This window comes from Telopea speciosissima, chromosome 6 (genome assembly GCF_018873765.1).
Source record: "Telopea speciosissima isolate NSW1024214 ecotype Mountain lineage chromosome 6, Tspe_v1, whole genome shotgun sequence".
Taxonomy (NCBI): Eukaryota; Viridiplantae; Streptophyta; class Magnoliopsida; order Proteales; family Proteaceae; genus Telopea; species Telopea speciosissima.
In genome coordinates, this window is record NC_057921.1 from 44,987,797 (window position 1) to 45,013,903 (window position 26,107).

The following is a 26,107-nucleotide window of genomic DNA, read 5'->3' on the forward strand; positions in this document are numbered from 1 at the left end:
CAGGACTATGATAGAAATTTATGAGAAGATTTCAATATGACTAGTAAATTACAATTTACAGAAACATTTGCCAAATATTTTGCCATGTCTGTTGATCACAAATACATTAGATTGTACTTTCATATCAACAGAATTATAATTATTCATCAAACACACAATGTTTAATAGATGTATGAAATTATCAACCTAGAATGCATTCCAAGAATCCATATCAAACGCAGGACTATGATAGAAATTTATGAGAAGATTTCAATATGACTAGTAAATTACAATTTACAGAAACATTTGCCAAATATTTTGCCATGTCTGTTGATCACAAATACATTAGATTGTACTTTCATATCAACAGAATTATAATTATTCATCAAACACACAATGTTTAATAGATGTATGAAATTATCGACCTAGAATGCATTCCAAGAATCCATATCAAACGCAGGACTATGATAGAAATTTATGAGAAGATTTCAATATGACTAGTAAAGTACAATTTACAGAAACATTTACCAAATATTTTACCATGTCTGTTGATCTCAAATATCAATTATAGAAAAGGCCCAATCACCTTCCTTTACTCATGTCTCAATTCCATTTGGGCCCAATTTAAATTGTCCCACTTAAAATACCATATGATCCATTTGGGCCCAATTTAAATTGCCCCACTTAAAATACCATATAGCAAAAAATTAAGGTGTCCGAGTTGCTTCCTTTTTGCCTTCTTTGTTGTAGGAATTTGATTGGGATCCAATATATGTGAAATCATGACTTAATGCACAACAAACTCCCATGGTGGAAAAAGGTAGGAAAATTGTGATTAATGGTCTGATTGATTCTGATCGGGCTGGGGTGGGCCAGGTTGGCCCTGATTGATCCTGATTCTATGGATTAAAAAAAGAGACACATGATTGCCATCGCATCTTGAACACATACAGCTTTACATCACAATTCTATACAAAATGAAAGCCCCCTGGTGAGATGTTATCATATAGTTTAACCTAAAAACTTAAAATGTTAAATACTTTTGTCAAACTTTAGTTCAATAGATGATGACACTCTAAACAAAAATTGTAAAAGATAAAGCATAACCTAACATAGGGCAGGGCTGGGTCGGGCTCAGCCTGAGGCCTCAACCTTGGCCCGGCTTGGTCCTGACCCCAAGCCTGAAAATTTCAACCCTAACTCACCCTCAAGGTTCAAAAAATCCAGTCCATGCCCTATTCAGGCTTAGGGCGGGCTCGGGTTGACAAGGCTAAACTTACACCCCTAGAATGAAAGTGAATGACACTAAGACTGTGTTAGGTATGCATTCTTGGAATAGATTTTGGGTTGATGAACACATTCTGAAACCCCATTCTTCTCTATTTTAGCGCAGAATGCATTCTAAACCAAGAATTTATTTTGAGAATGCATACCAAACACAGGTTAAGATTCAAGACAGGAGAGAACAAATTATTGAGAATAAAAATGATTTACACTTTTTGTTCCCTAGACCAAATTCAAATTCAAGAAGACTTGAAGTCTCATACAAAATACAATTTAATCTAGTGATGGAGAAGCTCAAGTGCTTCTAATAAGGTAGCTCTAAATCTACCCACATCAATCTTTACATTTTGCTTATCCATATATACTGATTGAAATTGATTCCAGTTATGCTTATGTATTGAAGTAGGATCCTTAATGACTGGATCATCAAGAGTGTACTTTTGTAGTAGAGAGCTCTCTTCTTCCTTGATCTTATATATCAAATACCTTAAGTCCATCCCCAAGGGAGGCTGCCCATAACAGTTAGAAGCTACCCAATCAAATCCACCCCAAGGAAGTACCTGTATTAGTATTGCATTGGTAGGAAGGAAAACCATGTTTGTAAGCCCTGCTCCATGAACCCCTAACATTACATCACAAGAGTTCACCACATGAGAGAATTCTTCCATATTTTTCATACCCTCAGAGACAACCACTTCAAATCCCAAACTTTTAGCCATTTCAGCTATTTCATCAACATTCATAAATGATCGAGACCCTTTACGCGATAAGATCAGAAGCCTAGGCTTCTCTTGTGTATCAGGACTGATCTTGATTGCTGTAAATTTCTTCAATGAATAGGCATTTATTAAGAGTTGCCTGAACATTTTCATGGAGTACCCATTTGAAATGAAGGGGTCAATTTTCAAGTCCTTGTAAAACTTAACACCAACAATCATACGTGGGTAGCAATGAACCTGATCGTCGCTATCGATATCGATGATTTCGTAGTTAGACAGTTGTTTTAGTATTGCTTGGAACTTGATAATCAAATGTTTTTCGAAATTGGTGACAAGAAACTGAACTTCACCTTGAAATTGGGCTGAAGTTTCAAAGACAGGAATGAGTACATCACTAAAAGAGTGGAAGAGGTTTCTTGAGTATCCTCCATGTGAGAAGACAACTGCAGGAACACTGTGATATACAGAACAAGGTGGAGCTTCTTCTTGACCCACAATGGCTTTTACTGAGAATTCCCTAATAAAACGCATTGCATTTGGGTCTCCCTTTCGAGGATGAGGTTTGATTAACCATGATTTATTTCCTTCCAAAGCATCCATTTGAGATGAAGAGGCAATAAAGATGGAGGAGGAATTACCATGAATCCTTACATCTCCCTCAATATCACATATGTCAAATCTTGGGTCTGAAACATTGCAAATTGGCTTTCTCTCCTGTTTCAAAATTACTTCTCCACTTGAAACTTCAAATAGAGAACAAGAAAATGAAATTAAATAGGTTTATCTTAAGGCCTAATGGAACACTTGTTTGAGTTAAAAGAAATATCTCACCTGATGACTGAGAATTGCTTAGATTTAATTTCTGAGAACTGTCTGTGTCCTCAATTACTAGTTTAGTGAGGTCCTGAGTGGCCATTGACAGCCGCAAATTCGCTGCGAAAATATATAATTAGTAAGAGAATACATAGATCATGTTTTTGTTTTTTGAAAGGAAGACAATGGGACTGAAACAAGGGCTAGATAACTTACAAATAGGTAGAGGATCCAAATAAGGTTTAAGAAGAGTGAAGAAGCTTAATGCCAGGATTAAGTATCCTATAATTACCCAATAATCAAGCAGATTAGCAATCACTCTGTTGCTTGTTATCTTCGACATTGTATTGTAAGCCTCAGAAAAACAAGCCCTATATGAAAGCTTGTGAGAAGGGAGAGAGATTACAAAGTTAAATTGAAATTAGGCTATTATGAATTGCCTGTACCAGCTTATAAGATACAATCCCCACAACTACCACTTTTTTAAAATTGTAGTAGCTAGGGGAGAACCACTTCTATAATTTTGCTTTGCTTTCAGATATTTTTTCATATGGAGCTTGAGGTGTCTACCATGGATTCTCAATGATTGAAAGTAATGGATCAACTACAGCGGTTAGGGAAGAGGTTAAAATTACTGCCTTTCATTAATATGGGAATTAAAGAATCTTTTCTTGGAGCTACGTACCATACAAAAGCTGGTTTGTATAGGGCTTTGGGACCCAAAATAAATATGCAATTTGTTTTACATTGAAATGATGAGGACCTATATCTAAGTCAATCCCACCTTACAGAACATAAATATATATTTAAGTAGTATGATTAGATGATTCTTTAATCATCTGATCTAGGTTTTACTCGGTTAGAACATTTTGGACTATTTTTGAATGTTTCTTGACAGCCCTAAAATACCCTTTTCCTGTTTCATTCAATCATTCTGAATCTTCTTCCACCAAATTAGTTCGATGGAGCATAAGACATGTGGCATATTCTGGGCACCATAGACTAGAGTTGTTTTTCTTTTCTTTTTTTTTTTTTTTTTGGGGGGGGGGGGTGCATTGGAAAAAACAAATGATTTCCCTTCTGTTTGCAAGTTAATGGAGATACACAATGATAACCAAGTATGAGCCAAAATAATAAACATTGAAATAAAACAATCAGTGTGAACACACAATAATTTTAACATGGAAACTCTTCAAAGACAAAAGGGAAAATCATAGGACCTCTACCAGGTAAAACTTCCACTATGATAAACTAATGGGAATACAAAACCCTCTTTACAATGTTAGAGCCTACCAAATCATCAAGAATAATAAACTTTCTTGGACAACAGAATAATTCAACAAACAAGGTGGTAAGAAGAATACTGTACTCTCACCTCAATACCTGACATGATAAATATAGAAAAAGCCATAGTACCTATCCTTCTTTCGTAGACAGAGAGCATCGTCATGCTGCAACCCAAATATCAAGAACACGAGAGACCACCTTCTCTTCTCTGTATCTCCACTCATACCCACACTCAAGGTAGTGTGAAATGAGAGAAAGTAATACATTAACTCACTCACCCCTCCCCTTTAATAAATAAATAAATTGAGAAATTGGAAGTAGATACAAAGTACAAACACGATTTTTGGCTTCCACATGAGTCCCGGCCTCTTTTTTTCTTTTTTTTTTTTGGTAGATAGAGGTTATTCATTCATGCGCGCCCAACGCCAAACAAAGGAAAAAGAAATACATAAAACAGATAGAGGGCATGATAAACACAAGGTATGGATATATAATATCCAAAACCAAGGAGCAGAAATTGATCCGGTCTCACATACCATTGACGGGGTCATCCAAACTAGGGGTTAGGACATAACCACTTCCCTAGAAAATAGGCCGCATCACATTTTTTTTATATAGATAACGCATGTGGTACCCTCCTATAAGGAGAGGGATCTACCTGTGAAAGGGGTATTATTGGAATTATTGTACATTACTTGTGTATTTTATTTTTTCTCTTTTTCTCTTTTTCTCAAGGGCAGTGTGGTCCTTTGGGGTTGTTTAGGGCGTTCTCTTTAATTCTTGCTTTTTTGCTTTTGAGTTGTCCTGTTGTCAAAACTTGTTGATTAAGATATGTATTGTGCTGCTCTGTAACCTCTCTTCTTTCTTTTTGTATCTCTGCAATTTTTTCTTCTTTCTCTTTTGATCAAACTCTAAAACATCATGGTATCAGAGCTAGACCATCGATTCTATACAAAACTCCCTTTACAATGTTAGAGGCTACCAAAACATCAAGAATAATAAACTTTATTGGACTACAAAATAACCCACCAAACAAGGTGGTAAGAAGAATATTATACTCTTACCTCAATACCTGACATGATAAATACAGAAAAAGCCATAGTACCTTCCCTTCTTTCGTAGACAGAGAGCATCGTCATGCTGTAACCCAAATATCAAGAACACGAGAGACCACCTTCTTTTCTCTTTATCTCCACTCATACCCACACTCAAGGTAGTGCAAAATGAGAGAAATTAACTCACTCACCCCTTCTTCTTAATAAATAAATAAATTGAGAAATTGAAAGTAGATACAAAGTACAAACACGATTTTTGGCTTCCATGTGAGTCCCGACCTCTTTTTTTTTGTTTTTTTGGTAGATAGAGGTTATTCATTCATGTGCGCCCAACGCCAAACAAAGGAAAGAAAAATACATAAAACAGATAGAGGGCATGATAAATACAAGGTATGGATATACAATATCCAAAACCAAGGAGCGAAAATTGACCCGGTCTCACATACCATTGACGGGGTCATCCAAACTAGGGGTTGGGACATAACCACTTCCTTAGAAAATAGACCGCATCACATTTTTTTTATTTAGGTAACGCATGTAGTACCCTCTTATAAGGAGAGGGATCTACCTGTGAAAGGGGTATTATTAGTATTATTGTACATTACCTGTGTATTTTATTTTTTTTGTTTTTCTCTTTTTCTTAAGGGCAGTGTGGTCATTTGGGGTTGTTTAGGGCTTTCTCTTTAATTCTTGCTTTCTTGCTTTTGAGTTGTCCTGTTGTCATAACTTGTTGATTAAGATATGTATTATGCTACTCTGTAACTTCTCTTCTTTCTCTTTGTATCTCTGCAACTTTTTCTTCTTTCTTTTTTGATCAAACTCTAAAACTATCATGGTATCAGAGCTAGACCATCGATTCTAGAGTTCTTTGCATCAACAACATGGGTTCATTTGGGTTCCATTGCAACAGCTTTCAATTTGCTCTGGATTCCTTTATTGCAATAGCAGTTGGGTTCATCATTGCAATAACACCCTTCTTCATCATAGCAGCCTTCATCCACGAAATAGACCATCGCACAAGTAGCCCCAACGCAATAGCAACCCCAATCACAGAAGCAACAGAGATCAGTTTGGGCTCTTTTCTTCATTGCAAACAGTCAATCACAAAGCATCTACTAGTTTCTTATTTTTTCACTTTCCATTTAAAACATCATCTCCTATTGTCATAAGCAGCTTGATTTTTTATCTTATTCATCTGAAATGTATTTTTAGCTTCTTCATTGCTGACCTATTGTTAAAGTTACAGTACTACAGAAATTGTATTTGTGATGAAGATATAGTTTTTGTCTCTTGATAGCTATCCTATTTCTACATTGCTCTTATTTTTATTGAAATTATGGCTGCTCTGGATGACAAAAATCAGACCATTAGTATTCGGCTGAATGGGAACAACTACTGATCTTATTAGTCCTCTATAATGCAAAATTTTCTACTTGGTAAAGACAGATTGGGCTATATAACGGGTTCCACTGAAAAACCATCTGATTCTAAGAATGACACTTATGATGCTAAAATAAGTAAATGAGAAATGAAAAATAAACAGGTAATGTACAATAATACCAATAATACCCCTTTCACACTACCAAACATATCATGTCAACATCTGTGTACCCCTACAACATAAGCTTTCCACTATGACTTACATTAAACTTTTCACATTGTAGGAGTGCCCAATACATCTTGTCAATACTACAATGTGTTTCCTTTGCCATTATAGACGGCTTACTTGCTTCATTCTTCACCTTGCACATTCTCAGTACGTGTATCATTCTGTGGATCATTATCTATGTATACACAACTATCTATGCAATTCTATGCATATACTTTGTATGCCATTTTGTGCTGCACTAGTACCTAGAATAAACAACTAGAGGGATCAAGGACGTTAGACAACTATCCAATTAGAATCCTGGAATTTCCTTAAACAACTAGAGGGATGGAGTCTTTTGTTAGTACATTAGATGGAGCAGTCATAGAGTCCGAAACCAGAGAGAGTTCCATCTCCTCAAGGTCTACTTCAACTTCATCGATGTCAACCCAAGATGGAGAGGGGCCTGAATAGAGAAGTTTGTCTTTGAAGGAAGCTCTTTAAGGAAAAATAGAAAGAGATACTGTTATGATTCTAGAATCTGAGAAAGGATTCACGAACCCTAACAGAGAAAATCTCACTAATTCGAGTTAGTGAGGGACTCCTAAGAAGAGGGAACTGAGAGAGACAAACTAAACTAATTTCTTCATTCTTTTCATACTCCATGAATACAAGGGAATCCCTTTTATAGAGGTAATGCAACCAATCCTTTGTAACAAACAACCTAACTAATTAACCAACAATCTAACTAATCCAGTCAACTAATCTAATCCTATCTCTTGATTCCATATTCATAACATTCCACGGCCCATCAAAATAACCTTGTTCTCAAGGTTGGAGCTAAAGGAAGACTACACCAAACCATCTAGCCCACAAATTAGGCCAACAGAAACCCATACATCCAATAGGGGACAGCCCAATAAAACCCATTGAACTGAGAATGAACCCAACAGTAAATGGAATTGAGCCCACCGAGCTTGCCCTTGCTTTGGACTCTCCTTTTGGCCTATGAAAAAAATCCAAAAATATAAAGGAATGACATCAGCCAATGCCCCCAAGCTCTACATGATATCTACAAAAAAAGACACTCCACTCCAAATGAGGACAAAACCCAATATGAGAAATAACAGATAATGCGAGTCTACAAAAGTATGAAGTATTACCCATCGAGCTTGGTGATGAGCACATTTATGTGTGAAATCTTAGGGCATAAAGCATACATTTTATCACATTGGACAGAGTTACTCGGTGCTTTCTTGTGCTTTTCAGGTTGTAGGTGATTTCTTGTGAAAATGGAGGAGATGATGCTAAGGAAATGTTTTTAAGCTGTTTAAAGGTGTTAATGGCTTGGATGTGTAGCCCATCGAGTCAGCTTCGTAACGGTTCAAACGACACATGATTCCGAGTTGAAACGAAGAAGTTACGGATGTTTCCGTAACGAAGCACGAAAATGGTCTATAGGGGTTTATTTGTAATTATTGACAGTCGGCTGGGGATAAAGTGAAACGAAAGTTCAGATTGCAGGGGCCTTAACGCAATTATTAGAAGTTATATTTCTTGTACCCGAAAGATTCCATTTGGAGGGCTCTGGACAGTCCAACTTCAACTTGAGATATCTTGGGCTCCCGAACTCCAAATTGGACGAAATTTGGGTCTATTTTGGGTGATTCTTCGCAAGGAACACAATGGTGAGGCCTATATAAGCACCCCATGCTCCACGTTTCCTGAAGTACAGAATGAATATTTTATTTATTCTTGAAGGAATCCTAGTCATCATCCTTACTCTCTCTCTCCTCCAACTTCTCAAGGGCACTTCTGAAATTCTACTTGGGATAGATTTATTTTGAAAGATATTCTCTCACCTATGGAAAGTTGAAAAATCAAAGATGTTTTGATTTTATTGCTTGGAGAAGATATCTACAAAGAAAAGGAAGCACTTGTTAGAATTGGAAGTTTACTTTTCTAGAAATAGAAGGTCTATGTAAATAATCTTCTCTTCTTCTTCTTTTCTATTTTTTCTTTTTCTTAGGATTCAAGGCATTGTAAAAGAGGAAGGAGAAGAGAATATTCTCTTTTCTTAGGGAATATTTCTCCTACACTTCCCTCTTCTCTCTTCTCTTCTCTTCCCCCTATAAATACCCCTTGCCCTTTGGGTTGTAAGAAGTTAGTAGTTTTAGTTCAGTTTTTAGTTAGTTTCTAGTTCAATTTTAATTCAGTTTTTTAGTGTAATTTTTATTTCATTCACTTAGTGAAATTTTCTCTTCTTTTCCTATTTTTGGCTTAAGTTCTTAGTTTTGATTTCAAGTTCTTAGTTTTGATTTCATAAGTCTAGTTTAATGGTTGTAATAGTTTTAGTTTAAAGCTTCCTAGTCTAAGTTCCTATGTTGATGACAAGACATGGAGATTTAGAAGAGGAAGCCATGGTGAGTTTATTCAAGTATTCAAGCACATCAAGGTATCTCATTCTCTAAACCCTTAATCTCATTCTCCCTTTCCTCTATCTCTCTCTATCTTCTTCTTCTTCTCCCTCTATTTCTTTTATTTTTTTTATATGGTTGTGGTATGTGGATGTACTTTTATTCCCTTATTTCTTTTTATGTGATTATGAAGTGTGGCTGCGTTTTTATTATTCCTTTCAATTCGTTTTAGTTTGATAGGTTAGATGCTCATGCGTATAGGTTAGATGCTCATGCGTTAGGACGCCAATTTAATCCCTTAATTTTGTTAGATGCTTATGAGTTAGGATGCATTAATTTTCATTAGTTTAATTAGTTTAATTTAACATTTTAATTTGGTCCACTTTGCATTACTTTTAAGTTAATTAAATAGAGTGGCGTATATCTCCTCGTGTTCGACCCGTAGCTACGATTGACCCGTACGCTTGCGGTATTATTTTAACTCAAACAAGTTTTTGGCGCCGTTGCCGGGGAGATTATTGACCACTTTATTTTTTTGATTTTTAAGTAATTCGAAGTGCTTTAGTTTCTTCTCTTTCTCCTCTTTCTTTTTAAAAAAAAAAAAAAAAAAAAAAAAATTTGAAAACCTCCTCTTGTTTCTTTTCTGTTTCAATAGTGTGCGCCCAATCTAAAGTCCTTCATATGCCCAAACCCAGCCAATCTTGGTGCCCCTTGATTCGTTGGGTGGTTTGGATTGGCATGTGACTTATCTTTGGAGGTGACCACTCTTGATAACAGGAAAGCGGCATAGTGAGAGCGTTGGAAACATAAACGTATAGTAGTCCTCCACCCTACATCGAGAATCCATTTGGAGTCGCCCGTAGGTGGCTCGTGAAGACTATACGGGTTCCCTTCTTGTCAACCTATATGGCAACCTTACACTTTGGAACCATTGTTTTGATTTCGAGGGATAGATGCACTATCTACCTTAGGCTCCCTCTTATTTTTAGTATTTTCTTTTTCTAGTCTTTTATTTTTCTTTAAATTTTTTTTTATGGGAGACCTCAATTTGGGATAGGTGGTTAATTTAGAATAATGGGAGATACACTTCCAAATAAGACTTTGGGGGAAAGATGGACCTATGCTAAGGCAACCATGATTTTGGAGGAAATGTTTAAACAGGTTAGGGAAGCCAAAAGTAGTGAGAGAGAGAACAATTTTGCACCACCCCAGTACAATTTTGCTCCCCAACCCAACTATGGGCTTTCGAAAAATTTTGATTGGTCACTTCCCCAGACAATCCATGTTATGGAAGGATGCCCTAATCTTTATGGGGGTAGCTATGGTGATGAGAATGTGAGTCCTCAATTTCAATACAATTCTTTTGGCACTTACAATCAGGGGTGGAGTGATCATCCCGATTTTTTGTGGGATCAATGGAATAGCCAAGCTGGACCACCCAATTTCCAATATCATGGTCAGTTTGGTCCTCCAATGCCCAACCCTCCATTAAATCTCAATGGGCCACCTCTCCTTGAACCATATCACCAACCCCTTGAGTTTCCGAACATGGGTGAGGAGGCCAGACTGAATGAGCTTGAGAAATACATAGACCTTCTCACAACAAGCCAAAATACCATGGAGAAGCAACTCTCTCAACTGATAACCATGGTACAAGAGGAGGAAACGGGTACATTACCTAGTCAGCCTAAACCGCCCCATCCCCAGTTTAATGATATTGAAAGTCCACCACCCCAGTTTGAGGTTAATGAGAGTCATTCCCAACAAGCTGCTTTTCATGATGATTTATTTGTTGAGATTGAGTCTCCTCAGGAAATTAGTAAAGCGAGATTTGATGAGCTACCTGGGGAAGTCCAACTTTTTCCTAAAATTTTTGATTTTAGTGAGCCTAGTGTTTTTATTGATTTAGAATCAGATTTTCATGATAACATAGAAACCCAGGAAATTCGATCTCCCCCTCTCTCTTTGGAAAACTTAGATAATTGTCATTTTGAGGATTTCATTGTCTCACATGTTGATTTGTCCAAACCTCCTAGGTTTGACGATTTTATTGAGGAGGACAATGTTAGTCATAATGCCTTTCAAGCATATTTCCATGATCCTTATTTGGCAAACCAAGTTATGCAAAGAGCGGATAGTTGTATTGCCAGGATTGATTTGAGTAAACCTCCAATTTTTGATGATTATTTAGATGAGGTTATTCATAATCCTTTTTATGCTTATTGTGATCCATTTTTGATTGGTTTTTCAAAGAATGATAGGTGTTCTACATTGCAAACGGGAGAGGAGAGACGAATTTATGGCCTGAGTTTTAATGCCTTCATTTTCCACTGTCCCATGAGGATAGATTTTTCTATTGAATATTTCTCAGTTGTTCTTAACTTCCATATTATTTCTCGCTTTACTAAAATTCATGGTCGAGTGTTTTTGTCGAAGCTATTTCACCATTTTGGCCATGGATTGAGATTTTATTCTTTGCTCCTAGCACTTTTTGTAAAGCTCATGACTCTTCATGATTCTCTTTGTTGATTATATCCGGTAAGCCCCTTCATCTCCTCCCTTGTCCTTATTTTTTTCTTTTATGCATGCATTGAGGACATTGCATGAATTAAGTGTGGGGGGGATGTTGGGCTTAATTGGTAAATTTTGATTGTGACAATAGTTTGGTTTTGTGCATATGTCTCTTTGATTGCAAAGCGAGAGAAAGAGGGAATTAGGTATCCTAGCATGCGAAATAATAAAAAATCCCTTTTCAAGGACGGTAATTGGTTTGTATCCGGTGAGAGGAATTGAATTGAAAAATATGAGCGTTATTTCATTTGATGGCTAGATTCCTTTATGTGTTTTATGGACCCTTTGATCTTTTGGCTAGTAGTTGAGACCAATTTGTTTGTGGCAAGGCAAGGCATGAAAGTGGAAGTGAATGAAAAAAAGAAAAAGAAAAAAAATAAGGAATAGAAAAGAAAGTGGAATTCCTTGGGACTAGACAGGGCACTGTGCCTCATGAAGCAGGGTGACTTGATCGAAATTCCTTGGAAGAAAACTCAAAAAAAAAAAAAAACTCTTGCATCAATGTCTCAAAGTCTCTATGGATATATGCAAAAAGCGAAGCTACCAAGTATTTGGGTGTCTGGTGTATGCTCCACCATGTCATTCAGAGAACAGTAGTGGAGTAGAAATAGAGTTTGTGGTTGAGAAAGAAAAAAACTTTTGCCTTAATGCCTGAAAAAAAAAAAAGTATGGTCAACAATACTCAATGCCTAAGTCTTTAGTTCCATCGATGCTATGGGGGGGTTTACTTGAAAGTGAGTAGTGTTCAGAAAATATGAGGAGATCCCTTGAACTTGTTGCATGCTTGTTACTTGAATTGATGTGGGGTGATAAAATTCAAGTGTGGGGGAACCTTTGGCTCCTTAATCTTTAGTTGAGTATTTCTTTGAGATTGTGTGCCCTATCTTACTTATGCCATGAGAAAAATTTACATCATTCTTTTTGATTTATTGAATTTTGGGTGTATATTCACTGCAAACACCCACGAGACACAACTCGTCCACTAGGGGTAACCTAGGGGTTGAAAGGCTTGTTGCACATGCTAAGTGCAACCGTGATTCCTACGAAAGTGAGTTAGGATTTTCTGCATTCTAGGTTAGTTTTCTTTTGCTTTACTTGAGGACAAGTAACGTTCAAGTGTGGGGGAATCTGATGAGCACATTTATGTGTGAAATCTTAGGGCATAAAGCATACATTTTATCACATTGGACAGAGTTACTCGGTGCTTTCTTGTGCTTTTCAGGTTGTAGGTGATTTCTTGTGAAAATGGAGGAGATGATGCTAAGGAAATGTTTTTAAGCTGTTTAAAGGTGTTAATGGCTTGGATGTGTAGCCCATTGAGTCAGCTTCGTAACGGTTCAAACGACACATGATTCCGAGTTGAAACGAAGAAGTTACGGATGTTTCCGTAACGAAGCACGAAAATGGTCTATAGGGGTTTATTTGTAATTATTGACAGTCGGCTGGGGATAAAGTGAAACGAAAGTTCAGATTATAGGGGCCTTAACGCAATTATTAGAAGTTATATTTCTTGTACCCGAAAGATTCCATTTGGAGGGCTCTGGACAGTCCAACTTCAACTTGAGATATCTTGGGCTCCCGAACTCCAAATTGGACGAAATTTGGGTCTATTTTGGGTGATTCTTCGCAAGGAACACAATGGTGAGGCCTATATAAGCACCCCATGCTCCACGTTTCCTGAAGGACAGAATGGATATTTTATTTATTCTTGAAGGAATCCTAGTCATCATCCTTACTCTCTCTCTCCTCCAACTTCTCAAGGGCACTTCTGAAATTCTACTTGGGATAGATTTATTTTGAAAGATATTCTCTCACCTATGGAAAGTTGAAAAATCAAAGATGTTTTGATTTTATTGCTTGGAGAAGATATCTACAAAGAAAAGGAAGCACTTGTTAGAATTGGAAGTTTACTTTTCTAGAAATAGAAGGTCTATGTAAATAATCTTCTCTTCTTCTTCTTTCTATTTTTTTCTTTTTTCTTAGGATTCAAGGCATTGTAAAAGAGGAAGGAGAAGAGAATATTCTCTTTTCTTAGGGAATATTTCTCCTACACTTCCCTCTTCTCTCTTCTCTTCTCTTCCCCCTATAAATACCCCTTGCCCTTTGGGTTGTAAGAAGTTAGTAGTTTTAGTTCAGTTTTTAGTTAGTTTCTAGTTCAATTTTAATTCAGTTTTTTAGTGTAATTTTTATTTCATTCACTTAGTGAAATTTTCTCCTCTTTTCTTATTTTTGGCTTAAGTTCTTAGTTTTGATTTCAAGTTCTTAGTTTTGATTTCATAAGTCTAGTTTAATGGTTGTAATAGTTTTAGTTTAAAGCTTCCTAGTCTAAGTTCCTATGTTGATGACAAGACATGGAGATTTAGAAGAGGAAGCCATGGTGAGTTTATTCAAGTATTCAAGCACATCAAGGTATCTCATTCTCTAAACCCTTAATCTCATTCTCCCTTTCCTCTATCTCTCTCTATCTTCTTCTTCTTCTCCCTCTATTTCTTTTATTTTTTTTATATGGTTGTGGTATGTGGATGTACTTTTATTCCCTTATTTCTTTTTATGTGATTATGAAGTGTGGCTGCGTTTTTATTATTCCTTTCAATTCGCTTTAGTTTGATAGGTTAGATGCTCATGCGTATAGGTTAGATGCTCATGCGTTAGGACGCCAATTTAATCCCTTAATTTTGTTAGATGCTTATGAGTTAGGATGCATTAATTTTCATTAGTTTAATTAGTTTAATTTAACATTTTAATTTGGTCCACTTTGCATTACTTTTAAGTTAATTAAATAGAGTGGCGTATATCTCCTCGTGTTTGACCCGTAGCTACGATTGACCCGTACGCTTGCAGTATTATTTTAACTCAAACACTTGGTCAATCCACGTGTCCCAACCACCATGAGACCCGGTTCTAAGCACTGAGATGTCAACAAAAGGGATGGGCAATAAGGATTAGACAAACCACAAGCCAAAGGCCTAGGTTATAAAGAGCCCACGCAATGGAGGTGTCAGGTACCTTGAGAGCATAAAAAACATGGGCTGGAATCCACTCATTCTGGTTACCCTCCAATTGATAGTTCTGTGTATGGGTCTTCTTCTTCTAGCATGCTTTTTCGTTGTTGCTCTTGCTCAATTCCCTGGCATAGACACTACCCAAGAACTCCTCCCCATATCTGCAATGTTCCAGAAGCTACTTCTCTCTTCCTATCATCTAACTTCAAATCATTTTCTTCTTCTATGTATCCGACGGTGGAGTTGTCGAAGGCAGGCGTAGAGAACAAAACCAAGAAATCATGACATCAGCACCGAAGAAACCATCCATGGCATTAGAGCTTCAACCGATCGCGAAAAGAAATCTCTCTTCGGCTTCAAGATCTTCGAATGCAAAGACCTTGAGATTAAAGAAATCCCTGACGGTAAAATATGTTCGAAAGACCTCCAGATCTAAACCGACATCCCTTTACCGATCGAAGATGAGAAATCTCCCAAAAAAAAGAAAAATAAGAGAAAGAAATTTCCCAACCCAAAAGACGTCAAAGAAGAAAAATATTCAGAGACTAATAGCCATGGAAGAGAACCCTTGTTAAGAAAACTGGCGAATATGGCTGGAGCGGGAGAAGCGAAATCAAGGGTTGTTGACGGTGAAAACTGCAGCAGAGCGGCAGATTTGGTGTAGAACCGTAGGTCACAGTTACAACAGAGTGGTGGTGGTGGCTCTGGTGGTGACCAAGGGGTCCAGTGTCCAGCGCTCCCTACCGCACGCATATGGTGGAGGAGGGTGTCAAGATTGGATGTGGAGTGGGATAGCTTTTGTGAGGCGGCCCTGCAAACGAATCCTAGATCTACTGGCGATGGCCATGGCGAAATAGACAAAACAGCCAAAAAGCCTGTAATTGATGCGATTGGGTCGTTGATGCGAAGCTTGTAAATATAGTTCGCATCTTGGGTAATCCTCTTGACCATGCCAGGTATAGCGAGCATTCGCACTGCTCCGTTTTCTTTTGGTGCAAAGGCCTCAGAATTGGGATTCACCACGGTTTTGATGGCTTGGCGTCCTTGCGCAACACTCACGGGAACAAAATCGTTGTGGAATATCAATATGCCTTCTATGAATAGATCCTGGTCAAAGAACTTTTCCTGGATACCCAAATCTGCAACCGAAGAAGGAAACAGCTCGGCTGCAGGGATTTCTTGCATGTGATGATCGTCCTCGACCTTCTCTATAATGGTAACATCCTTGGCAGCAACTACAGCGACAAGGGTGGATGAAAATGCAGCCATGGCAGTGGAAATGGACTCAAGTGTGGAACCGTCTTTATGACCCAAATGCGCCATTGACGCTCCATGAGATGCAAAATAAGAATCAAGATCAATACCATATGTCCGCTCTTGCTCCTTGGAGATTTCGTCTTCAAGATATTGGATGATCGGAGCATTTGGATCTCGTTGTTCTCATGAACATAAATAGAGGACCAATCTGTTGTATTCGGTGAACAGACACATTGTAAGCAACGAAATGGGGAGGATCTCAATGAAAACACCAATTGATATGATTCTAGAATCTGAGAAAGGATTCAAGAACCCTAACAAAGAAAATCTCACTAATTCGAGTCAGTGAGGGACTCCTAAGAAGAGGGAACTGAGATAAACAAACTAAACTAATTTCTTCATTCTTTTCATACTCCATGAATACAAGGGAATCCCTTTTATAGGGGTAATGCAACCAATCCTTCGTAACAAACAACCTTACTAATTAGCCAACATCTAACTAATCCAGTCAACTAATCTAATCCTATCTCTTGATTCCATATTCATAACAGATACTATAGGAGAACTGTGGCTAGAAGCAAAGGGGAGATACAACGTCAGGGAGGGATGGAGGACTTGGTTCGATAGAGGAGGACTGGAAAACTATTGAGAGTCAGATGCGGTGGTTGAGGAAGGGGAGGGAGGGGTTGTGGAGTTTCCATAATGAGCTCCTCAAAGATTTTTTTGGTGAATCAAAAATATATTAAAGCAAAAGAGCAAAGTACGACATCAAAGCCAAAAGGGGGGGGGGGACCGAACAAAAGATCAAAATAGACATTCAAATGATAATACATCAAAAGCCAAGGAAGGAGAAATTTACTAACAAATGATGAAATATCAAAAGCGAGGAAAAGAAACAGCTATAAAAGGATGATACATCAAGAATCCGGGGTGGGAAAGAGATAAGACGAAGGTCCCAACATGCGCCAAGATGCTTATTTCTTAAAAGCATCTGGGATTAACGTACAAATTCGTAGAAGGCTGCCTATTTTATTTATCTCAAAAGTAATGATTTCTCAGATCTGTTCTATAGTGCGTGACGAAGAGGTTCATCTTCTTTTATTTTCCCACCAAACATGGTGAATCACTGTACTTAAAATACCCTTGCCAGAAAATTGGGGTGTCTTATTACTGAAAAATAAAAATAAATAATTGGGGGTGTCCGAGTAGACCCGAGGTAAGCCTTTTGATCTTCTCGTTACAGGAAATTGATTGGGATCCAATATATGTAAAATCATGATTCTTGTGGGCCTTAAGTGGGTCAGCCCAACTGAAGTGTATGTTCAAGTGCACATATCTACACGCATGCAAAACAAAGAAACACTTTTTTTTTTTTGGGCACTGTTCAATGTGCCGCAGTGCAGGCTGTGCCCAGGCACATGGGGTTGGGCGCAATTATCACCCTGTCCCCCTGAGTGGCAGGCCCATGTGCCTTGGCATAGTCTGCGCTGCGGCACAGAGAACATTCTCCCTTTTTTCTTATAGTCACTTTTATTTTGATTATGGCTTGAACTCCAGAAAATATCCTTTTCAACCATCCCTTTCTTGGGATGTGTGTCCAAGTCCTCCTCACCATTATATGGGTGGTTTGAGAAGAGTTGGACAGCCAAGTAGTTGGAGAAGATCCGGATCCCATAAACTCCCCATTTGGATGCAATCAACCACCCAATTATAAACTAGTCTTACAGAACACTGTTATCTTCTTTTCATAGTGAAATATGAGTGGCTTTAGATTATACTTCACTACTAACTAAAGGACCTGTCCGAGTTTAATTGCCTAGTCTTTGGTTAAATACTAGACCCCAATTTAATAAATGAAAGAATCTTGGGCTTGTCTTGGTCCAGCCTAACCCTGGCTCATTTCACTCTTAGAAAAGACACTCTAGTCACAGACTCAGTATTCTCAAAATACAGGATTTTAAGAATGGAGATATGCTGGCATGTGTTGGAGGTAGGATATCTTGTTTCCGTCGCTTGTGTTTGAGGGCTATTTCAAGTTTATTCTCTATAATCTGAGAGAGGCATGAGGACGAGTGACTGTAACCCGATTCTCAATTGACAGTGAAACAGATCTCACCCCACTGTGGACATAGGAAAGCTTATCAAACATCATAAATCTTTGTGTTGTGTGATTCTTTTTATACAATTTCCATTTGTTTTCTGCATGGTTTAAGGTTTCAGATTCTACAACATGAAAAGTGAATTCGAATGAGGCTAACATTCAAGACAAGAGAGAGAAAATTATTGAAAATAAAAAAGATTTACACTATTGATTCTCTAGACCAAATTAAAATCCAAGAAGACTTGGAAGTCTGAAACAAAATACACTTAAATCTAGTGATGGAGAAGCTCAAGTGCTTCTAATAAGGTAGGTCTAAATCTACCCACATCAATATTTACATTTTGCTTATCCAAATATACAGTTTTAAATAGTCCCCAGTTATTCTTATGTATTGAATGAGGATCCTTAATGATTGGATGATCAAGAGGGTACTGTTGTAGTAGAGAGCTCTCCTCTTCCTTGATCTTATATTTCAAGTACCTTAAATCCATCTCCAAGGCAGGCTCCCCAAAAGATCTAGAACCTAACCAATCAAATCCACCCCAAGGAAGTACCTGTATTAGTATTGCATTAGTAGGAAGGAAAATAAGGTTTGTGAGCCCTGCTCCATGAACCCCCAACATCACATCACAAGAGTTCACCACTTGGGAGAATTCAGTCAAATTGTTCATTCCCTCAGAGACAACCACTTCAAACCCTAAGCTTTTAGCCATTTCAGCTATTTCATCAACATTTATAAATGATCGAGACCGTTTCCGCGATATGATCAGAAGCCTAGGCTTCTCTTGTGTATGAGAACCGATCTTGATCGCAGTCGATTTCTTCAATGAATAGGTTTTCATCATCACCTGCCTGAACATTTTTATGGAGTACCCATTTGAAGATGTTAAGGGGTCTATTCTCAACTCCTTGTAATACTTAAGACCAACAATTACACGTGGGAAGCAATGAACATTATCATGATCTGCATCAATGTTGATGATCTCATACCTAGAAAATTGTTTAAATATGGCTTGAAACTTGTTAATCCAATATTTTTGGAAATGGGTAACAAGAAACTGAACTTCACCATGGAATTGAGCTGAAGCTGCAAACAGAGGAACGATTACATCATTCAAAGAGTGGAAGTGGTTCCCTGCGTATCCTCCAGCTGAGAAGACAATGGCTGGAACACTGTGAGATACAGTACAAACAGGGGCTTCTTCATGACTCACAGTAGCTTTTACTGTGAATCTCCTAACAAACTGCATTGCGTTTTTATCTTCCTTTCGCGGATAAGGTTTGATGAACCATGATTCATTTCCTTCCAAAGTACCCTTTTGAGATGAAACAGCAAAGATGGTGGAGGAATTAGTGTGGATCCTTACATCTCCCTCAACATCACAAACGTCAAATGTTGGGTGTGAAACATCACAAATTGGCTTTCTCTGGTCTTTCAAAATTACCTCCCCACCTGAAACTTCACCTGGAGAACAAGAAAATGAAATTAAGTAGGCATAACTAATAAAAATCCTAATGGAACAGAACACTTGTTTGAGTTAAAAGAAATATCTTACCTGATGGCTGCAGAGAACTGCTTAAATTTAATTTCTGAGAACTGTTTGTGTCCTCAATTACTAGTTTAGTATGGTCAGTGCCCATTGAAAGCTGCAAATTTGCTGTGAAAATATATAAAAACTAGTAAGAAAATTTGGAGATGCTTGCATTTATATGCAAGAACAGAAACAAGGGAAAGATAACTTACAAATTGGTAGAGGATCCAAATAAGGTTTAAGAAGAGTGACGGAGCTTAATGCCAGAATGAAATAGAATAAAATTACCCAATTTCCAATCTTCTGCTCATACCAACTGAACCTTTTAGCAATCACTGATCTGTTGCTTGCCATCTTTGACATTCTATTGTAAGCCTCAGAAAATCAAGCCCTTTTTGAAATTAAGCCATTGTGAATTGCCTGCAAGGCTATCTCTTTATATGAAATTATAGAAATTTAGTTGTGGTTTCAGTTTACATATTTTGAATGCTTGCTATCAATATATTATGGATGTTGGTGATCTTTGGTATTTAATAAAATGGAATGAAAGGGACTCATTACGTTGTTGAGCAGGGGAGAACCATTTCTATAACTTCGATTTGTTTTTCAGGTATATTTTAATCTGGAACATGAACTGTCGGCAATGGATTCTCTATAGTTGAAAGTAATGGATCAACTAGAGCTGTTAGGAAGAGTTTAAAAATTCTGATTTTCATTAATATGAGAGAATCTTTTCTTGGCCGGGAGCTACCATACCAACCTGGTTTGAAATTAATGATCATCAGAAACTATACCTAATAAGTCAATCCCACTTATGGATTATAAATTTATATAAGTATCTAGTTTGATTAGATGATTCTTTCATCATCTAATATAAGTTTTATTCGAAGCATTTTGGGCTATATTTGAGTGTTTGTTGACTACCAAACTGAATGATAAAAATGCACTTTTCTGTTCATTCAATCATGCTGAATTTTCCTCCATCAAATTATTGTCGATGGGAGCAAAAGACACATGCCATGTTGCACCCTAGACTAGAGTTGTTGGGCAAGAGAACATTAGTCGATTATGTAACCCCTGCATTAGCATGGTAGCCAACGAAAGTGTGGACAGAGGCATTAATTTGGATACAATTAATAATTTCACTGGGGACTTATTTTCTCGCACACAGGCATTGATTTTGTGTAACCCAGAATCACGCTAACCATGTGATTATGGTGTTTTGTAAGGCTTGTGTTAGAGGTGACACAAACATTATTTTTGATAAACAAGTGACACAAACATTAAAAGTTCAATAAATGTCCCTTTTTTATTTAGTAAAATTATCCCATTGCCATGGTTACTTGAAATTTCTCCACTTACAAAGTCTCATATTCCAAAGAGTTCTCTCTCTCTCTCTCTTTTTATTTTTCTGTAAAATTGCTTAATCTAAAATTTCCCTTTTATTCCACACACTAGGTATATTTATTTTAGAAAAGAGAACACTATCTGATCGCGTGTGACATGCTACTCTTGCACCTAGACATAGGGCTGTGTGAAATGATTGTCGTATGTTCGGAAATTTTTGCCTTTTCATGGTGGTTTGGCGGTCATTTTGTGCTGATTTGTGTGGTAGCATTCTTTCTCCCTCTTTTTTTTTTGTTAATTTTTATTTCCTCATGCATTTCATGGTTATAGGGCTGCAACAAGTCGGGTAAGGCTGGGCTTTTTAAAACACAGCCCAACCATGAGTCCCCTTAGTTGGGCCTAGGCCTACTTTGACCTTGACTCAGGGCTTGGAAAATCTAACTCTAACTAACTCTCAGGGTCGGGCCGGACTGACCCTTATTGGCCCTGATCATGGAGTCGGAGAAGGGAGAGATGTATGGACTGGTTGGTGAAAAAATTATTAGTTTTACATAAAATAACAATATAATAAAATATATTATCAATTATTATTTTCATATATAATATATTATATAACAAAATTTGACTTATCCATGTGTCACCATAATGTTTGAAAATTGTTTTCGCGCCAAGAAATCGGCTCCGCGAGGCCCACCAGGGACCAAGGGTCAAGAGAGCCGGTGTGGTCGCCTAGGCCTCCGATGCCAAGTTGATCTCCGGCGCAACGGTGAATAGGATTATTCGATGAGTTTTGATGTCCCTTAGGGTTGTGTACCTTTGCTTTTTATAGACATGGCGGTTGGAGAGCCCCCCGTTTGAGTGTAAAGGGTGTGTGTGGAGAAGGCCCCCGCCCCGGCCCCGAGGGCCTCGACGGCCACTCCCGCGGGGGGGTTCCGGCAACCTTGTGATCCGCTTGTGGTTTTTAATCCCCCTTTTTTACTCCCCCCCCCAAAGCCCCGCCTCCCCCTAGGCAAGTTCAAAGTTCTGATGACCAGCCCCCCCCCCCCCCCCCCCCCCCCCCCCCCCCCCCCCCCCCCCCCCCCCCCCCCCCCCCCCCCCCCCCCCCCCCCCCCCCCCCCCCCCCCCCCGGCCGCCCCGTTGTTTCAAAGTCCAATTTGTAACTGTGAATAAAATTGATCCATAAGAAAACAAGGGGAAATACGTATTGCAGAGGGGTGGTTGTTGGAGGCAATTCCAGGATTCTTATTGGATGGTTGTCTTATACATAAAGAGGCCCTAATTAAGGTTTATTATGCATGTAATTAAGAATGGATCATATATTCATACCAACCTTAAAATCTCTTTTAAATGGATTTCAAGTCTCCAAACGTGTCTTATCAAAAAAAAAAAAAAAAAAGTCCCCAAACGTGATCTCGGGTGAACTAGCTGTAAGAATAATTAATAATTAACCTTTCTGATGTAGAAAAATTTTGTTGGATTATTTATCCTCATAAAATTGGAATATATTAATTTACAAATTCGTCACCTAAAAGGTCTCTATATAAATATGATTTCAAACAAAACTAAGGTATCGTACCGAAAAAAAACAAAAAAAAAACTAGGTAGTCTCCATGAGATTTAGGTCAAGTTTTTTTATGAGCATGGAAAGGTGTTAAGCATCCTGTTATTTGTCTGGTTAAAATTAAATTGCAATTTACATAATATTTTATTTGGAGACAAATAAATGATTGAATAAACTTTGTGTAGAAAATAAAGATAAATTTTCCAAATTACCTCCAAGACATCATAAAGAGGAAACTAATTGAAACTTAATTATAAAGTTATCTTTATATGTGGATGATGTGAACACGCAGAATCTAAACCTACACAACATCGAAAACACAAAACAATATAAAAAAGGCGTACCTAGTGGACGAGCCTCCCACTACTGTGGGGTTTGGAAAGGGTCATAATGTACGTAATCCGTACCCTTGTTTTTGAAGAGAGACTATTTCTAAAAAAAACATAAAATAATATATAAGTAGAAAATCGAAAAGGATTAGAAATTTTTTTTTTGGTCAAAGAAAAGACTTAGAAATTACCACTTTGCAATTAATGCACTATAACACAGAAGGTTAGAATTAAAACTCTAGAAAACTAATCTAATCATCTCAAGGACTAAATAATAAACAAAGAATTTTCTTTCACAAGGCCCATCTAGAAGAGCTTCCAAAATGTTCAACCATTTTGACTCATGTGAAAAGACAATTTGACAATTTTTACCATTGGATAGAAATTACGTTGTTTTGGTTAACCACGAGCCCCACAAATCATGTTTTAGAATTTTTTCACTCAAAATAGTAGAACACTAGCATGGCTTTGCTAGAACCAGATAAGGCTGTGAAAATAAAAATATGATTTTCAAAGGTCTATTTTTTCTACTTTGCAAACTCTGAGAAGCTTGAAACTTGATATATGAGTAGGAGACCTAAGAGCCTACTTATGCACCAAAATTTGGGCTTTATGACTTCATCTAATCTATTAGAGTAAACTATTCAGACCTCCGTTGTACTATGCCTTAATTACAGTTTGCACTCTTAAAAGTACAATAAATTGTGTTTGTCCCATCTTAGGCCATTAAATTACTCAGACCTCCCCTGGCTTTGCCCTATTTCCATCACCCTCTATATTTTCAACAATTACAGGGGAACTGATTGACAATTAGGTAGGGGTGTCAACTAGTCCGATCATGGGCTATCAGTCCGGTTCTCTAGCGGTTTCTGTTCTAAGATGTCAAGACCAAATCCGGACCAATAAGCCCACCGGTTCCAAATCTGAGATCCAGGACCATTAATGGGTGGTCCGATTTCGGTTCCTAATCGGGTCCAAACATGCCCTTTCTGAGTAGCCAAATGTAAAGCATTTTTTCCATTGGAACTAGAAATTTCAAGCAAGCTATAATCTTTCAAAAGCAATTCATTAACTACTGGTGTGTGTCCTCTATGTGCAACAGATATGAGACGGGTAGAATACTAGAATTTGAGGGGCCTAGTGTCTTGCTTAATCTTGGGTCATGTTCTAATAGCAACTGGACAACAACTGTATAATAAAAGTCACTTTAACTGTATGTTAAAATAGCAAAGATTATCTTTTAACATTTAAAAACAGCAAAAATGGTGCAAGACAAGTTCAAATGTATGCATTTCTTTCGGTTCCAACGGGTCCTTAACGGTTCTAGGGAGCAGAGCAGATCCGGACCAATAACCTATCACTAAGACTAGATCCGGACCAATAAACTATTGGGTGGGTCGGTTCCGGTTCCTAGCAGGATGGTTTCAATCCGGATATCGGTTCCGGTCCAAAATTGACACCGGTACAATTAGGGGAGGGGAGTGTAGATATTGTAAACTCAGAGGTGCTGACTGCAATTAACATAATACAGGAGAGGTTCGAGTAGTTTAGATAAAGCCTCCTAAGTGGATCGTTTAAAAATCCTAACCAATAACCAAAATAGTACATGAATAAGGTAAAAAATACAGAAAAAACCAAGACAATTTGGAATCCACAGAATCCCTATAAATACTAAATTGCCATTAGGATGGGTTCATGGATAATATTATGAAAATAGAAGTATAATTTTGCAAAAAAAAAAAGCATCCATGATGTAAGCTAACTTAAGCAAACAATAATTGTTTTAGTTATGCAGAGAAAATAAACCAAAATTTTAGATTAAAAATACCCTTAATGAAATGCTAACCCTAGCTACCCTTAAAAAAAAAACCCTCATTTTTTTTTTTTGGTAAGGAAAAACCCTCATTTCATGCCATGATTAAAAACTAAAAAGAAAAAACACATTGCATTAAAATTTTTATTAATAAAATAAATTAATGACAAATTTGTTAAAAAGAATATCTACATTAAAACTATTCGGCTGTATTTAATTCATGAATGCAAAGAAAACCCTAAAAATTCTGGAAAATTAACCTAATTTATGGGCGTACAGTCAAAGCATAATTTATGACTGAAATCAAGTTTTTTTTTTTTTTTGGTAGAATAACTGAAATCAAGTAACCAACCCTAATTCCATTACTAGAATTTAAAATAATTTAAATTAAAAATTTGTGTGCAATAAAACCCTATAACCATTGCATATATATGATGTAACATGTAGGGCTAAAAAATGATATTAGATTTAAGCACCTATTTGCATGTATAAATTGGGATTAGAGAGAAGAAATATAACAGATTAGACCCAACACTATGGCAAGTAGAAAAATCCCCCTCTCAAATTGGCAAATGACACTAATGCCATATTAAGTTATCAAAAAGAATAATTTTTATGGATGGAATGGAATGGAAATTGAAACATGGAAATTATTTGATAGAGAAGAAAAACGAAAGAAGTCAAGCTTGGGGAGGGCATGTCTCAAGGTTGGAGGTGACTTGCACGCAATATATCTCCAAAGTAAGAGGTAGGTTATCACCTTCTTTTGACTTTTTTACGATGCCATTTTGGAGAGAGTTCTATACCCAAAACATGATCTAGAACTTTCAAAAGTTCTAATGGTGGTGGGAAAAAAACATGTGATAAAGTTCTTTGCACTGGGGTGCAGCAGGGTGGACGAATTGATCGGCCTGCCCCCTAGATGACCCAAATTTCACCCATGTCTTGCCCCATGTGTTTGGGCATAGCTTGCATCCAGATAGAGAACGTGCACCCAAAAAGAATTGACCCAAAGTGAAAATCCGTCTCCTCCCTCCAAAGGCTAGACTATTATACCTAATAGTTAAGAATTATTCAAAATTTTTAGGAAAGGTTGGTTTTTGAGATCTTATAATGTATAGACTGGCTCTCTAGGTTGAATGAGCGCGCATTGTTCCCTATCGTTATTAACGTCATTTTGTGCCTCAAGAATTGTGTCGGGCAATGTAGTGCATGCATTAGCACGGGAACCAATGAAAATGTACACAAAGGCATCAACATATATTGGTTTTTATTTCACAAGAGGAGTAATGGTAATTTTTCATGCACCTGTCAAGGAGCAGGGGCCACACAATCAGTTAACATTGTTTTCCCATATTTTATAACGGGCAAGAGATATCATTGTCTAGTTGCGTGGCCCCTACACCACCGACAAAGCAGAATTCGTTTTCCCATTTTATAATTAAGCATTGC

At 37.5% G+C, this 26,107-nt stretch overlaps 1 protein-coding gene across 2 annotated transcripts; it reads right to left on the reverse strand.

Moving 5' to 3' along the window:
* Positions 1 to 1,425: 1,425 nt before the first annotated feature.
* On the reverse strand, positions 1,426 to 19,992 carry LOC122664065 (alpha-1,3-arabinosyltransferase XAT3-like). 2 transcript variants are annotated; one of them, XM_043859750.1, is made up of 3 exons: positions 19,818 to 19,992; positions 2,814 to 2,915; positions 1,426 to 2,725 (listed from the first exon to the last, which is right to left on the reverse strand). In XM_043859750.1, the coding sequence occupies exons 1-3, from the start codon at positions 19,966 to 19,968 to the stop codon at positions 1,542 to 1,544; spliced, it is 1,437 nt and encodes a 478-aa protein (XP_043715685.1). In that variant the 5' UTR covers positions 19,969 to 19,992; the 3' UTR covers positions 1,426 to 1,541. The 2 variants fall into 2 exon arrangements, with proteins under 2 accessions (XP_043715685.1, XP_043715687.1); XM_043859752.1 differs by lacking the exon at positions 2,814 to 2,915 and adding an exon at positions 19,630 to 19,731.
* Between the last annotated feature and the right edge of the window lie 6,115 nt (positions 19,993 to 26,107).

What these genes read in the sequence shown, in the direction of transcription:
- LOC122664065 (XM_043859750.1), bottom strand. Translation starts at nt 19,968, where the DNA reads ATGTCAAAGATGGCAAGCAACAGATCAGTGATTGCTAAAAGGTTCAGT. An exon ending in TTTGGATCCTCTACCAATTT is followed by an intron (nt 2,916 to 19,817) that starts GTAAGTTATCTT and finishes ATATTTTCGCAG; the next exon opens with CGAATTTGCGGCTGTCAATG. An exon ending in AAGCAATTCTCAGTCATCAG is followed by an intron (nt 2,726 to 2,813) that starts GTGAGATATTTC and finishes CTCTATTTGAAG; the next exon opens with TTTCAAGTGGAGAAGTAATT.